At 45.4% G+C, this 17,233-nt stretch overlaps 1 protein-coding gene across 1 annotated transcript in view; it reads left to right on the forward strand.

Moving 5' to 3' along the window:
• Window positions 1-17,233, forward strand: part of LOC128691548 (dipeptidase 1) — a 79,820-nt gene that overhangs the window by 56,185 nt on the left and 6,402 nt on the right. Inside the window, exons 5-8 of the mRNA XM_070088947.1 lie at window positions 7,345-7,521; window positions 10,407-10,491; window positions 12,366-12,441; window positions 13,021-13,159. Of these exons, the coding sequence (XP_069945048.1) occupies window positions 7,345-7,521; window positions 10,407-10,491; window positions 12,366-12,441; window positions 13,021-13,159 (477 nt within the window). The remainder of the gene's footprint in view (window positions 1-7,344; window positions 7,522-10,406; window positions 10,492-12,365; window positions 12,442-13,020; window positions 13,160-17,233) is intronic.

The following is a 17,233-nucleotide window of genomic DNA, read 5'->3' on the forward strand; positions in this document are numbered from 1 at the left end:
CCCCTCCATGTTATCAACCCCTACATGTTAACAACCCCTCCATGTTATCAACCCCTACATGTTAACAACCCCTCCATGTTATCAACCCCTACATGTTAACAACCCCTCCATGTTATCAACCCCTACATGTTAACAACCCCTGCATGTTATCAACCCCTCCATGTTATCAACCCCTGCATGTTATCAACCCCTACATGTTAACAACCCCTCCATGTTATCAACCCCTCCATGTTATCAACCCCTGAAACTTGAGAACATGCCTCGCCTCGTAACCTCCAGAAAGACCCTTGTAACCTCTCCAACTTCTACAATTTATGCAAGTTCTGCAACCTTTGACACCCTTGCAACACTGGCAAGACAGTGCAACATGTGCAACTCCAACAGTGCTGGTTCCAACACCTACAGGTACAGCAGTGCTGGTTCCAACACCTGCAGGTCCATCACTGCTGGTTCCAATACCTGCAGGTTCTCCAGTGCTGGTTACAACACCTCTATGTCCATCACTGCTGGTACCAACACCTGCAGGTTCAGCAGTGCAGGTTCCAACCCCTGCAGGTCCAGCAGTGTTTGTTCCAACACCTCCAGGTTCAGCAGTGCAGGTTCCAACACCTGCAGGTTCAGCAGTGCTTGGTCCAACACCTGCAGGTTCAACAATACTGGTTCCAACACCTGCAGGTTCAGAAGTGCTGGTTCCAGCACATCCAGGTTCAGCAGTACTGGTTCCAACACCTGCAGATTCAGCAGTAATGGTTCCAACACCTCCGGTCCAACAGTGCTGGTTCCAACACGTGCAGGTTCAGCAGTGCTGGTTCCAACACCTGCAGGTCCAGCAGTGCTGGTTCCATCACTTGCAGGTCCAGCAGTGCTTGTTCCAACACCTGCAGGTTCACCAGTGCTGGTTCCAACACCTGCACGTCCATCACTGCTGGTTCCAACACCTGCAGGTTCAGCAGTGCTGTTTCTAACATCTGCAAGTCCAGCAGTGCTGGTTCCAACATCTGCAGATCCAGCAGTGCTGGTTCTATCACTTGCAGGTCCATCAGTGCTTGTTCCAACACCTGTAGGTTCAGCAGTGCTGTTTCCAGCACATCCAGGTTCAGCAGTGCTGGTTCCAACATCTGCAGATTCAGCAGTGATGGTTTCAACACCTGCTGGTTCAGCAGTGCTGTTTCCAACACCTCCGGTCCAACAGTGCTGGTTCCAACACGTGCATGTTCAGCAGTGCTGGTTCCAACACCTGCAGGTCCAGCAGTGCTGGTTCCAACACCTTCAGGTCCAGCAGTGCTTGTTCCAACACCTGCAGGTTCAGCAGTGCTGCTTCCAACACCTGCAGGTCCAGCAGTGCTGGTTCCATCACTTGCAGGTCCAGCAGTGCTTGTTCCAACACCTGCAAGTTCAGCAGTGCTGGTTCCAACACCTGCAGGTTAAGCAGTGATGGGTCCAACACCTGCAGGTTCAGAAGTGCTGGTTCCAACACCTGAAGGTTCAACAGCGCTGATTCCAAAACCTGCTGGTTCAGCAGTGCTGGTTCCAACACCTGCAGGTCCATCAGTGTTGGTTCCACATCTTTCAGGTCAAACAGTGCTGGTTCCACACCTTCAGTGACACCCTCACTACCACTGACACTAAACCACTGCAGTTACTCCCACACACCTTCTCCTCCTCCTCCATCATCATCCCCCACACTTCTGCGTCCACTCCACACCACCTCCACCACCATTACTCCCACATCCTCACCTCCCACACAAATCCTCCAACCCCAGCTCCATCACTTTACTGGTGTCTTATCTGGGGTGCTTTTGTCCCTCGTAATGGTGCCTCCACACGTGAGAGAGAGAGAGAGAGAGAGAGAGAGAGAGAGAGAGAGAGAGAGAGAGAGAGAGAGAGAGAGTGTGTGTGTGTGTGTGTGTGTGTATGTGTGTGTGTGTGTGTGTGTGTGTGTGTGTGTGTGTGTGTGTGTTTTATGTGTGCGTGGGTGTACATGGGAGAGAGATATCGTAGGGGACTTGGAAGTCCACAACGAGTTTATCTCTCCTTCTGTCTTGAGAAGTATCTACTTCTGTCTAAATTACGAACTACCGCATAGTATCCGGGTGAGAGTGAGGGACGGTAAAACAAAATGCTCTCTCCCCTCCCGCCTGACACTGCCGGCAAGAATACGGGAATAAATATATCATATTTGAAAAAAAATGCATGGAATTTACAGGAGCACTATTTCTGTTTTAAAATACTCGTGTTACTCCACTGTGACTCAGAGCTGTGTTCTAGGGTTCTACCTCTGATTACCATCAGTTTTTATGTGACTATCACAACCCATCAAGTCTACCATTATTACTGTTATTGGCTCGGCTGCCTCGTTGTCAGCTGATCGTTTTGATGCAGTGCCTGAACAGACTTCAGAAATCTGTTGGTTTCGGAGTACTCCAGCTGTTGAATGTACATGACGATCATCATGGGTTTAGTGTGGGCCTAGTGTGGGTTTAGTGATGCCTTCCCTGCCTGGTCACTATGACTTATTGCTTGCTGGGCTGACCCAGCAATATTGATTGATTGATTCCTTCTGAGCACTCAATTCTTGCAGGTTCTGCCAACTCCTCCCACTACAGGACACTGTATATAGTTGAATCATGTACTTGTAAAATGCTTGTCCAGCTGGTTCCTGAATGACTGTATCGTACTAACACTTACAAATAATCGGTAGTTTATTCCATTCTCCTATTATTCTGTAAAAAAAAAATAAATACATTCGTTTTGCATCTTCTGCCTCGCAGTTTCATTCTTTTGTTTTGAGTCATGGACTCATTCAGCACTTCAAATAGTTCTTCATGTTGCAGTGTGCAGAAAGCTTTCAATATTTTAAACTTTAAATGGAAAATCCTCGTAGTGTCGGCTCCCTACGGGGAAAAAGAGGGTAGAGTGCTTTAAGTTATTCTTTATAAGGTTTGTTTGTGAGTGATGTTACGAGTCTGGTAACTCTTCTCCGCCGTATCCTCTACACCATAGCTTCGCTTTTTACGTAATATGGAGACCAAACCTGGACGGCATATTCAGGAAGGCGTTTAATAAGTGCTTTACGGAGAGTCAATATAGTGTGTGGTGTTCGGTGTTGGCAGTTTATAGTTATTAAACCCACTGTACCTTACTGTCTAGGCATGCAAGAGGCCTTCTTTGTAATTAATATTTTATAATATGTAAACCAGACATTGTAAGCTTTACAAAGAAATTAATATTTTCATTTTCATGATGCTCACAGGTAAATATTACTTGGTACCACTGTGATCGTTGCTAATGATTACTCCAAGGTCTTTTTCTTCTCTTGTCTCGGGTAGTTTGTTACCAAAGATTTTGCCTTCATGTGAGATACTGTTACACCCAAAATACATCACACTGTACCAGTCAGCGTTGAAACTCACCTTCCACGTCTCCGACCACAGCGTCGACCTGTCATGATCATTCTGAATACTCCAACATTCTACTTTGGATGCTGCTCCTTTTCTAAATTTGGTGTCATTTGCCAATTTTGCTATCGTAGATGTTAGCCTTAACTCATGATCATATATGTACCACTCCTCGCTCTGAACCAGTCAGTTATCCAGACTTGAAGCTGGGATAGCTTAACTGAGATCTTCTGGGAATCTAGATATACTACATCTCCTGGGACGTTTTCATCCCAGTTGTTGTATATGTAATTGGAAAATTCGAGTAAGTTAGTCAAGCATGATATTTCGTTGCATAATCCATGCAACAGAAAGAAAGAGAGAGAGAGAGAGAGAGAGAGAGAGAGAGAGAGAGAGAGAGAGAGAGAGAGAGAGAGAGAGAGAGAGAGAGAGAGAGAGAGAGAGAGAGAGAGAGAGTCACTCTGGCTGTACCCTTCTCCAGAACATCACTTCATTTGAGATCATTTACTCCCAGGATGACTCGAGTGTGGAACACATTCGTACAGCATTATGATGTCAACGAGATAAAGTCAGCTGATCAGATGAAAATGCTTGCCCACAGATGGCTCCAACTTCATCCTGTTCCTTACTTGTATGTTTCATAACAATAAAAATACTTGTATGTCTCATAACAATAAAAATGCCTTCAAATAAGCTGATGTAGGTAACAGCTCTTAGCTTGTCAATAAAGTTAGGAATCCTTAACCTGTAAATAACTTGTCAATAAAGCTAAGGATACTTAACCTAACCTTGTCAAACCCTGTGTAAAAAAGAGAGAGAGAGAGAAAGAGAGAGAGAGAGAGAGAGAGAGAGAGAGAGAGAGAGAGAGAGAGAGAGAGAGAGAGAGAGAGAAGAAAGAAATAGAGGTAGAGGAATCAAAAACATCTGAAATTTATTTTCAAAATGTTGACAATTGCTACACAGTTAAGAAACTGGTTACGTAGAACATCTCGGGTACACTCAGGGACAAAGAGAGAAAAATATTTACGTTACCTCTTTAATTTTGGTAATAATCTTAATTAATGGATTAGTAAGATATTGGAAAACCTTTTATGTCGTTAATTACGCTGTGCACACACACACAGCTGCAGCCTCTCGTGTCACCGGTAAGCACCTTATTAATTGATCATCGCCGGCTTCCTCCTATAAATAATGTTTATCGTATGTAGGATGTTAATTGCCTCTGAAGATGTCTTAACAACATGGAACGCTCAGACACCTCTGTAAGAACTTGCCTTGAGTCACAGTTGATTATTATGCTGATGTTCCAAGGACTCCAGTCTGTGGCAGGTTGAATCATCTGACTGTATTATGTATTACGAAGGAAGAATTCTTTTCCACTTCACCATGGAGATAAGAGGGGATATATAATAACAAGAACTAGTAAGAAAATAGGAGAAAACCAATACTTGTACATGCATGTGCAGCGTGACCTAAGTGTAAGTAGAAGTACCAAGATGTACCTGAAAACTTGCATGTTTATGAAGATGAGAGAAATCTAACAAAAATCCGAAGAGACGCTGAAGAACCATTGTTTGTACAGGATCTGTCTCTTGCTCAGAGAGTGGCAGCTCTTGAAAAAAAAGAGAAAGCAAAAAAAGAAATCCTAAAACCACTGCACAACGAGTCGTCTTTCTTTGAGTCGTCTTTCAAAATCAAGGTGAACAACGCTCTACAGATGATACACTTTCAAGACCGTCGCCACATTCCCCTCGCTCAGTGAGATCCAGGTCGGCGCGACACACTGGATCCCGCTGACAACAACAAAAATGGCAGAAAAAGAGCGGAAGGTTGTAAAGGGGAAAATAGAGGAGGAAGAAATCGTCCGAACGATGCAAATAGTAAGAGAGAGGAAGAAGAAGCATTCTCGTACTCTGACTTTGCTACAACCACCTACACTGTCGACCAGTGTTTGGGGAGAACCAAGTGAGGTTCTCCTTTCATCCCATCCCTCTCTCTCATCCTCCCCTCAAAAAACGCCAGACCAAGAATATTTTAAAACCTTAGCCTTAGAGAGGACTGTGGTGAGTGACCAGTGGGTGGAATGTTCTGCATCTGAAACAGCTCTCAGCCTGGGCCAAAACCTCGAAAAATTAACTTTCAGCCGAGCCCCCATGAAGCATAATCGCGAAGCACAGCCGTGAAGCGGAGCCGTGAAGCACAGCCTTCAAGAGCAGTCGTAAAGCTCATTTGCTCGAACTGACTTCAGGTAACCTCTTATCTGACCAAGGTACTTTTTGATTCACTTGAGAACACGTCCTGTTACTCCTGTCCACACTTCAAGTTTTTGCCCTGGTCACTTAATAAGGAGCAGCATTAAATGCCGCTCTGTATAAAAATACAGTCCATCTATCCCCCCTTCCTCTCTCTCTACCCTGTCTCACATCTGTTACGTTATCACAGAACTCCAACAGGTTGGTAAGACAAGATTTACCATCTAAGAACCCGTGCTAGTTATTGTTAATGAAACTACTTCTCTCCAAGTGTTCTGCCACTCTCCTGAGGATTTTCTTCCTTACCATGCATGGTATGCATGAGAGTGATGCTGATCTGGAATTCAACGCATCCTGTTTCTCTTAAATATGGAGGCTACATTCGTCCTCTTCCATATCTCTGGCACCTGTCCCGTGTCCATCGTAACTAATGGTTCAGACAGTGTTTCTGTTCCGTAAAGAAGGAAAAGGTACATTACCGTGACTGGGAGAATACACAAATAACCCGCACACAGGAGAATGAATCTTATGACGACGTTAAAGTCCGACTTGGACCGAGTGACCAGTTAATCGTCCAAATCTGATCATAACGTCGTCATATGTTCCATTCTTCTATGTTCGGATTATTTGCGTAATATGTTCCTTCTCGCAGTATCGTTGGTGATACTTTGTCAGGTTCCATTACCTTTAATGTATCAAACTCAAAAGATTTTATTAATCTCTTCCCTCCATGTTGTCGTCTGGTGACCTGTAGCTGTTGCTGTGTCCTTTCCGGTGTTGTCTCTGTTTCCACTCAGATTTCTTATTTGTTAGTTTCAGCACCTCGCGGACTTTCTCGTTGTCACTCATGAGATCTCCTCCTTCCTTCTTCAGTCGAATTACCTGGTCATTCACTGTCCTCTTTCTTTTGATGTGGCAGTGAAGCAGTACTGGTGCAAACTTGGCCTTGGTTGCTATCTCACTCTCAAATATCGCTCACCCTCCCCCTCCTCAGTCTTTCATATTCGTTTTTGGCTCTTTTGCAACTTCTCTATTTCCGTCTTTCCATCGCTGTCAATAGTTTTTCTACGCTCTCATGCTTTTCTGTTTTTACCCCTTCCCCTCTCCTCATCTTCGGTTGAACCACGAGCTCTCTTTGTCTCTTCTGTTTCCAAATTCTTCTTCTGGGTAGGACGTTTTCCTCTGCCTCCCAGCACCTTCCAGCTAGGTGCTCCATCATCTCATTCGTTGCGTTTCCTCCCATTTCCTTTTCCCACCGCACGGCATTCAAGAATTCTCTCATGTGTGCTGAAGGAAGAGAGAGAGAGAGAGAGAGAGAGAGAGAGAGAGAGAGAGAGAGAGAGAGAGAGAGAGAGAGAGAGAGAGAGAGAGAAAGGTGAACTTTGTTTTCGTCTATGTAGTTTTTGAGAGAGCAGCCGGGGTGATTGCTGGGGTGATAACAGTGATTGGAGGGGATCTGGGGAGCTCTAGCCCGCCAGGGTGAGATTGGTTATGTGAGGGAGAGCTTAGAGTTGGAGGGGGAGGCATGGGAATAAGGGGTATGGTGAGATACCTCTCATCTCTCGCCTATCTACCATAGGCGTAGAGATGAACTACCTAGGGATGCTAGTGGGTCTCTCATCTCATACAGACAATAGTGATATAGATGAACCGTCTTGGTATGTTTGTGAATCTCTTATCTCTCTCTCCCACAGACGGTAGTGAGAGAGATGAACCGTCTTGGGATGCTGGTGGATCTCTCCCACGTGTCTCAAGCCACCATGAAGAAGGCGCTGGAGGTGTCGCGAGCTCCCGTCATCTTCAGTCACTCCTCCGTCTACGCTATCTGCAAGAACCCCAGAAACGTCCCCGACGACATTCTGAAGATGGTGGTGAGTAGTGTTGGTGAGAGAGAGAGAAAGAGAGAAAGAGAGAGAGAGAGAAAGAGAGAGAGAGGAAGGTTGGCACTGGAAATGTGTTGGGCAAATATTTTTCTTAGTGGGTCTGGGTTTGAGAAGAACGTACCTAGCGTGGGCCAGTAGGCCTGGTGGAGTGTTTCACCTTTCTTATATTCTTATGTCGTGCCGAATAAGCATAGTGAAAAATTTGTTTTTGTCATAAATACGCGAAAACCAATGAGGTGGTTTGGTCATTTAGAGAGAATGGATCAAAGTAGAATGACTTGGAGAGCGTATAAATCTATAGGGGAAGGAAGGCAGGGTAGGGGTCGTCCTCGAAAAGGTTGGAGGGAGGGGGTAAAGGAGGTTTTGTGGGCGAGGGGCTTGGACGTCCAGCAAGAGTATGTAAGCGTGTTACATAGGAGTGAATGGAGACAAATGGTATTTGGGACCTGACGAGCTGTTGGAGTGTGAGCAGGGCAATATTTAGTGAAGGAATTTAGGGAAACCGGTTAACTGGACTTGAGTCCTAGAAATGGGAAGTACAATGTCTGCACTATAAAGGAGGGGTTTGGGATATTGACAGTTTGGAGGGACTTCTAAATTGTCGTATCTGAGTGCCTCTGCAAAGATAGTGATTATGTATGAGTGATGTGAAATTTTTGAATGATGATGAAAGTATTTTCTTTTTGGGGATTTTCCTTCTTTTTGGGTCACCCTGCCTTGGTATGAGACGGCCGACTTGTTGAATATATATATATGTATGTCGTGCCGAATATGTAAAACTGGTCAATTAGCAAGAACTCATTTAAAATTAAGTCTTTTCTAAAATTTTCTCTTGTACGTTTAAAGATATATTTTTTCATTAATGTTAATGTAAAAAATTCTAATTTTGCACCAAAAGAATCTTAGAAAACTTACCTAACCTTATTATAACAGGTGCACTTTATTTAAGCTTAACTCAACTAAATATATTTTAGATTTGTTTACAATAATTTAATACTAAACAAACACAATGAAATATATTTTTTTCGTTAGGTTCAGAATAAATTTAACGAAATTATTGCATACACAAATTTTCACTTGTCCTGTATGGCAAGATGAGCGTTGCTATTTAAGCCAAGATCGTAAGTTCTGCCTATTCCGCACGACATATATATATATTTTTATTTTTTTTATTATCACACCGGCCGATTCCCACCAAGGCAGGGTGGCCCGAAAAAGAAAAACTTTCACCATCATTCACTCCATCACTGTCTTGCCAGAAGGGTGCTTTACACTACAGTTTTTAAACTGCAACATTAACACCCCTCCTTCAGGAGTGCAGGCACTGTACTTCCCATCTCCAGGACTCAAGTCCGGCCTGCCGGTTTCCCCTGAATCCTTCATAAATGTTACTTTGCTCACACTCCAACAGCACGTCAAGTATTAAAAACCATTTGTCTCCATTCACTCCTATCAAACACGCTCACGCATGCCTGCTGGAAGTCCAAGCCCCTCGCACACCAAAATCCTTCCTTTACCCCCTCCCTCCAACCCTCCTTAGGCCGACCCTACCCTCCGCCTTCCTTCCACTACAGACTGATACACTCTTGAAGTCATTCTGTTTCGCCCATTCTCTCTCTCTCTCTCTCTCTCTCTATATATATATATATATATATATATATATATATATATATATATATATATATATATATATATATATATATATATATTATATATATATAAAAACATATTAATCATTGGTCAACATGTCACTCTAATTCTGAATTTTCTTTTATCATTGCGATTCGCTAAAAAAATATTCCCACTAATTGTCCCACTCGTGACTGACCTAAATATTAAAATCATTCTGTCTCTCCTTCATTATCATTCAGATTATCATATTAATGTCTTCCCCGTCCGTCAGGGACTCAGAAATAATCACCTGAACTCTTCCACCTTCCCCTCATCATCGGATTAGATATAATGTCATTCGTAATCACTCACCTAGCAATTCGACAGTTCTGGTCGATTATGATTCGACCTGAGGACGATGGACTAATTATCCATTGGTCCTCGGGTCGACGTAACGAGGTAGAATTTGTGTTCCTTCAGTAAGGGATTTTTACTGAAGATGATCTATTTAAGAGAGTTTATATGAGTGTTGTGACTGGTACTTGCGGTCTGAGCAGCTGGATGAGCCGACCTGCCTCAGCCTGCGTCTCTCCCAGCCTCTCTATACCCCAATCTATCCCTCCAGCACCTGTCTTCGCTAACATCCATATTTTCCATCAACTAAGCCCGCCAGCATACACCGTGCGTAGTAGTTCTTAATAGTGTCCTCGCTCTAGATAGGCATACACAGTTCTTCTCGATGGACAGCCACGTTGTGGACTCTGAAGTCCTCTGCTCTCTCCCTCTCCCCCCCCCCTCTCTCTCTCTCTCTCTCTCTCTCTCTCTCTCTCTCTCTCTCTCTCTCTCTCTCTCTCTCACTCTCTCTCTCTCTCTCTCTCTCTCTCTCTCTCTCTCTCTCTCTCTCTCCTATGTACTTTCATGTTCAAGAGTCCTCTCCGTGCCCCTAGAGCATCCACACCTCTTTGTGAATTTGAATTTTAACTAAAAATCTCTATGCTATTGGACGTAAAGAAAACCAATAGGAAAGAAGAAGTTTTGACCCACGTTCCTCTGTTTTGTGATTGGACAGACAGGCAACCAATGGAGAAAAAAAAACGATATTTTTAAACACTAACCTCTAAATCTTCCTGATTGGCCAGTCGATAAATAGGAGCATGTAGTCGTTTATTTTAAATAACAATCCTTCATCCTGATTGTCCAGTTTGGTAATGTGGGCGTGACTAATTTCAAATAACTATCTGTCCTTCTTCCTGATTGGCCAGGCGAGCAATGGAGGCGTGGTGATGGTCAGTTTCTACAACTATTTCCTCACCTGCAGCAAGGAGGCCACCATCAGCAACGTTATAGGTGAGTTAGGAGGTGGGGAGGGAGGCTGTGTGTGTGGGGAGGGAGGTTGTGTGGGTGGGGAGGGAGGCTGTGTGGGTGGGGAGGGAGGCTGTGTGGGTGGGGAGGGAGGTTGTGTGGGTGGGGAGGGAGGTTGTGTGGGTGGGGAGGGAGGCTGTGTGGGTGGGGAGGGAGGCTGTGTGGGTGGGGAGGGAGGCTGTGTGGGTGGGGAGGGAGGCTGTGTGGGTGGGTTGTGGGGAGGGAGGTTGTGTGGGTGGGGAGGGAGGCTGTGTGGGTGGGGAGGGAGATTGTGTGGGTGGGGAGGGAGGTTGTGTGGGTGGGGAGGGAGGCTGTGTGGGTGGGGAGGGAGGTTGTGTGGGTGGGGAGGGAGGTTGTGTGGGTGGGGAGGGAGGCTGTGTGGGTGGGGAGGGAGATTGTGTGGGTGGGGAGGGAGGTTGTGTGGGTGGGGAGGGGGGTTGTGTGGGTGGGGAGGGAGGCTGTGTGGGTGGGGAGGGAGGCTGTGTGGGTGGGGAGGGAGGTTGTGTGGGTGTGGGAGACAGGTGGTGTGGGTGTGGGAGAGAGGTGGTGTGGGTGTGGGAGAGAGGTGGTGTGGGGGAGGGTGGTTGTGTGGGTGGGGAGGGAGATTGTGTGGGTGGGGAGGGAGATTGTGTGGGTGGGGAGGGAGGCTGTGTGGGTGGGGAGGGAGGTTGTGTAGGTGGGGAGGGAGGTTGTGTGGGTGGGGAGGGAGATTGTGTGGGTGGGGAGGGAGATTGTGTGGGTGGGGAGGGAGGCTGTGTGGGTGGGGAGGGAGATTGTGTGGGTGGGGGGTGAGGTTGTGTGGGGGGAGGGAGGTTGTGTGGGTGGGGAGGGAGATTGTGTGGGTGGGGAGAGAGGTTGTGTGGGTTGGGGAGGGAGGTTGTGTGGGTGGGGAGGGAGATTGTGTGGGTGGGGAGGGAGATTGTGTGGGTTGGGGAGGCAGGAGAGGGAGAGGAACGGGAGTGGGGAAAGAGAAAAGTGATGAACTGAAAAGATGTGAAGAGGGAGGGACACAGGGAAAGAGATAGATAGATAGATAGATAGAGAGAGAGAGAGAGAGAGAGAGAGAGAGAGAGAGAGAGAGAGAGAGCCAATCGATTGACGGGGGATGAAACGTTTTCGAAATATAGTGAGAATGAAGAGGAAACAGATGATGATGATGGGAAGGAACGAGGCAGAAGTAAAGGAGGAGGAGGAGGAGAAATTGGAGGATGAGTAAGAAAATGAGGAGGATGAAGGTAAGATCAAGGAAGATGATGGATGAGAAGGAGGAGGAGGAAGATGAAAATGATGATGAAATAGAGGAAAATTATGAATTAGAAGAAATATAAAGATAAGAAAGAGACGGAAGAAGAAAAAAAGCAGAAAGAAGAATTAAGAAGAAAAGAAGCAAGGGGGAAAGACAGAGGGATAACTGAAGGAAGAATTAACATGCATCTAAGAAGGTCCTTGAAAGACGTCATTAGCCGAGTCATTAGCAAGCCTTGTCTTGCAGGGACGCCGGTGTCAATCACCTAACAGTCCTTAATTAGTTAATTAACGACCTATTTGTGTGTATCGAATCCGGAGGTAATTAAGCAGGCCAAGCCTTGGCGTCAGGTGATTAATTAATAATAATAGGTAAGTCTTGGGGCCGTGCAGGTGCTAAGAATGTATTGTGCTGTGTGTACTACCAGTACTCTCTCTCTCTCTCTCTCTCTCTCTCTCTCTCTCTACAGTCATCACCACGATTACCACCACCACTATCATCACCACCATCACCTTGATGTTGAATGATTCGCCGGTACATATCCCGGCCCGAGTCTTTCCTCATCATCAATACCTTCTCTGGCCCGCACTGTCTTTCTTTCTCTCCCTCACAGAACACATCAACCACGTCAGGAAGGTGGCCGGTGTCGACCACGTTGGAATCGGCGCCGACTTTGACGGCATTAACATGTAAGCATTTGGATCCAAATGTCATACCACCAACCATAGCCAAGAACCCCTGTTTTCCTTCTCCCTCCTGCCCCTCCCCACACACACGTTTCTCAACACCATTTACTGGGACAACATTTCGTTCTGTGTAGAGCTCTGAAAGAGCGAAACGTGGCCGCAGTAACGGCTTGTTCTGCAACGTGCGTCTTTTCCTCAACAGGTCCACACTGTTCCACCTCGCCCGAAACAGGTGTCGTGAACCCGGGTTCATTCATCACTGTTAGCTTGTCCATTCCTATTCATTAAAAACATCCCACTGCCTGACATTATACATCAAATCTAAAATAAGCAGTTGCTAAAATAAGGCTAGAATAATTGTTCTTAGCCATGATAACTAATCTTCCACCCACGGTATTGTAGGCTAGTTGTGACTTGCTCCACCCACGGTATTGTGAGCTAGTTGTGACTTGCTCCACCCACGGTATTGTGAGCTAGTTGTGACTTGTTGCACCCACGGTATTGTATCTTTCATTTCCCTTAAAATATCTGTCTAAGCGATCATCACTAACATACTTCTTCTCCACCCCTTAACTATCCCAGGCTGCCGGAAGGGCTAGGGGACGTTTCGGGCTATCCACGACTATTTGCAGAGCTGTTGTCGGAACCCAGCTGGACCGTACAAGACCTGAAGAAGCTGGCAGGACATAACCTGCTGCGGGTGATGCGGGAGGCTGAGAAGGTGGGTGGTGATGACTGTCATCTCTCTCTCTCTCTTTCTCTCTCCCACTCTCTCTTTCTCTCTCCCACTCTCTCTTTCTCTCTCCCACTCTCTCTTTCTCTCTCCCACTCTCTCTTTCTCTCTCCCACTCTCTCTTATACAGAACAAGATGTCACCTTCCTTGCTCATGACACCGCGGTGATGAACGGTCAAAGTTGCAAAGTTTGTTCAGATCATTTCGAGCACCATCTCATGATGCAGAGGAACAACGAGGTCTCTTTACTTCATCTCCTCCTTCACGTCTTCTTCTTCGTTGTCGTCCTCTTCTCCTCTTCCTCCTACTCTTACTGGTCCTCTTCCTCCTCCTCCTCCTCCTCCTTCTCCTCCCTCCTCTTATCTTCATGACAGTGGGCCTTTCCATTGTGAAATTCCGCATTTATAAGCATTTCTCTGGGCCATTTGAAGAGCATTAAAGGAGGTGCTTCTCAGAGTTGGTCTCGCTCCTAGGTGTAGTTGGTCTTGTTCCTAGGTGTAGCTGGTTTTGTTCCTAGGTGTAGTTGGTCTCACTCCTAGGTGTAGTTGGTCTCGCTCCTAGGTGTAGTAAGTCTCGCTCCTAGGTGCAGTTGTCGTTCCTAGGTTCACTTCATGTGCTCATCTCAAAGGTTTTATATGCAGGTAATGATAATGTGCAAGTCCTGGAGGTGCTGGAAGGGAGGGAGGAAGGGAGGGAGGAAGGGAGGGAGGGAAGGGAGGGAGGGAAGGAGGGAAAAAAGGGAAGGAAGAGCGGAAGGAGGGAGGGAAGATGGCAAGACATATGTGGGTAATTATCTAGTGTAAACAAGGGATCATGTGGGCTCGATCCAATGTTGCCCCAAACTGCTGTGTCCTCGCCCTCCCTGTGGAACACCCTCTACTGTTACTTATTATTATTATTATTATTATTATTATTACTTCTACTACTACTACTATTATATTAAAACCAAGCGCTAAAGCCATGTGGGCGATGTAGCGTTGCTTGCCAGGGGGTGGACTCTAGTTCCTGGGCCTGTTTGATGTGACCGTACTAGTTGTGCAGTTACTTGTGATCATCTCTAAGCTGTCAGCATGATGCTGCTCTCTTTATCATACTTCCTTACTTACTGAATATCTGACCAAACTATGACTACAAATATTAAGAGTTATTCAGTTCTTGAAGAGGTGGTTGACCAGGCTGTTGCTGTCAGCGCATTATATACTTAGTCATTACAAACTGTCTGATATCTCTGTAATTAGTTGTCCGAAATCCACGGGAAAACTATACCTGTTGCGACTGTATTTCTGATATCTACTGGTAGCAGGTTGAAGAGTCTTGGACCACGCATGTTGACCACGGTGTTTTCCTACTGTGCTGGAGATCCATGTGGCATACGCAGTGTTACTGAGTGTTCCCTTCCTTTCTCTGCTTGTATATTCCTCGTGGTATTTTGTTGTTGTCATGTCTCCCCTTGTAGTTTGGTCCTCCAGTGAAAACAGACGTGTAGTTCAGGCAAGCTGATAGCTTATGCATCTCAAATTACGCACTACTTCTGATGCTTACCTTTGGTCCATCCTGAGTTTCGAAAAAAACTGAATTATTTAGTCACCCGCTTCGGTGGGATACGGCGGGTGTGTTGAAAGAAAGATATATATATATATATATATATATATATATATATATATATATATATATATATATATATATATATATATATATACCGGACTTGAGTCCTGGAAATGGGAAGTACAATGCCTGTACTTTAAAGAAGGGGTTTGGGATATTGACAGTTTGGAGGAACATCTAAACTGTAAAAGAAGAAAATTAAAAGTGAATACAGGAAAGAGTAAGGTTATGAGGATAACAAAAAGATTAGGTGACGAAAGACTGGATATCAGATTGGAGGGAGAGAGTATGGAGGAGGTGAATGTATTCAGATATTTAAGAGTGGACGTGTCAGCGGATGGGTCTATGAAGGATGAGGTGAATCATAAATTGATGAAGGGGAAAAGGGTTGAGTGATGCACTTAGGAGTCTGTGGAGACAAAGAACTTTGTCCGTGGAAGCAAAGAGGGGAATGTATGAGAGTATAGTTGTACCAACACTCTTGTATGGGTGTAAATCATGGGTGATGAATGTTGCAGCGAAGAGAAGGCTGGAGGCAGTGGAGATGTCATGTCTGAGGGCAATGTGTGGTGTGAATATAATGCAGAGAATTCGTAGTTTGGAAATTAGAAGATGTGGGATTACCAAAAATATTATCCAGAGGGCTGAGGAGGGGTTGTTGAGGTGGTTTGGACATGTAGAGAGGATGGAACAAAACCGAATGACTTCGAGAGTGTGTAAATCTGTAGTGGAGGGAAGGCGGGGTAGGGGTCGGCCTAAGAAGGGTTGGAAGTCCAAGCGAGCGGCTTGGACTTCCAGCAAGCGTGCATGAGCGTATTTGATAGGAGTGAATGGAGACAAATGGTTTCTAATACTTGACGTACTGTTGGAGTGTGAGCAAAGTAACATTTATAAAGAGATTCAGGGAAACCGGCAGGCCGGACTTGAATCCTGGAGATGGGAAGTACAGTGTCTGCACTCTGAAGGAGGGGTGTTAATGTTGCAGTTTTATAACTGTAGTGTAAAGTATCCCTCTGGCAAGACAGTGATGGAGTGAATGATGAAAGTTTTTCTGCCTTGGTGGGAATCGGCCGATGTGTTAATAAAAAAATAAAAAATAATATATATATATATATATATATATATATATATATATATATATATATATATATATATATATATATATATATATATATATATGTAAGCCTTATACCTTCTCACAAAGTGCTTGAGTCTGCCCAGGTTGACATATTTCCTAAGATGTGCACCTTCATATGGCAGCCCTATACTGCACGAATATGATTTTTACGAAAGTACTTAACCTTACTCTACAAGACGGGCAGTGGAACCAAACTACACTTCCAGTAAAGCTAGGAGGTATTGGTGTCCGCAAGTCATCACAGATTGCGCTACCTGCTTTTCTGTCCTCATGCGTAGCATCCAGAGCAGCCATTCTCCCTGAACATCTTAGGGGCAAGATTGGAGTCCGGGACCAAAACTTCATTGACGGAGCCATGATCTGGGATAATCTAACGGGCTCTGAAACCAGACCTTCTCCCCCCAACAACTACAAACAGTCGCACTGGGATGGCCCGATAATGGAGAAAATAGCCTCAGCAATGCTTCAGAGTGTGTCAGGGAAGGATAGAGCCCGCCTCCTGGGAGTGAGAGCTCCTCATGCAGGAGACTTTCTGTTTGCTGTTCCCACTCCAGCCTTGGCACACGCCTCGACCCACGGACCATCCGCACTGGTGTTGCACTTCAACTTGCCGCCCCTATTCTCGGCGAACACAGGTGTATTTGTGGCAGTGAAGCAGCAGACCGATTCGGTCTTGTGTGCTGTAAATCAGAGGGAAAGAGTGCAAGATATGAGGAGGTTTATAACATTATCAAGAGGATCCTCACAACAGCCGGATGCCCAGCAGTAAGGGAGCCACCCCAACCATGCAAATTTGATGATAGCCAAAAGCGTCCAGAAGGTATCATCCTTCAAGCCTGGACAGACGGAAAGCAGGTGGTGTGGGACTACACATGTGCGTCTACCTTGGCTGATACTTATCTCCAATACACCAGGGAGGAAGGAGGGGCAGCTGCCAGCTTCAGGGAGTCCCAAAAGTCTAGAAAATACGGAGAACTTGCCCATCATTATATGTTTATTCCCATAGGTTCGGAGACATTTAAGGACACCCTTAAGGAACTGGGCAAAAGACTCATCAGGGTAACTAGGGATCCCAGGGCAGCTAGTTTTCTGTTCCAGCGACTCAGCGCTGCTGTTCAGAGGGGTAATGCCTTCTGTATTTTGGGCACGCGCCCCAGTTCTGAAGAGCTGGATGAGATTTTCACATTATAATCAGTGACAAACACGTAACAATATGTACCAGACATGTATCTCTCACATCTCATGTACTGTACATGTCGTCTTCATATCAACAATGTATCTCTTAAATCTTTTGTACCATATTATGTAATAAAATATA

This window comes from Cherax quadricarinatus, chromosome 26 (genome assembly GCF_038502225.1).
Source record: "Cherax quadricarinatus isolate ZL_2023a chromosome 26, ASM3850222v1, whole genome shotgun sequence".
In the NCBI taxonomy this organism is placed as follows: Eukaryota; Metazoa; Arthropoda; class Malacostraca; order Decapoda; family Parastacidae; genus Cherax; species Cherax quadricarinatus.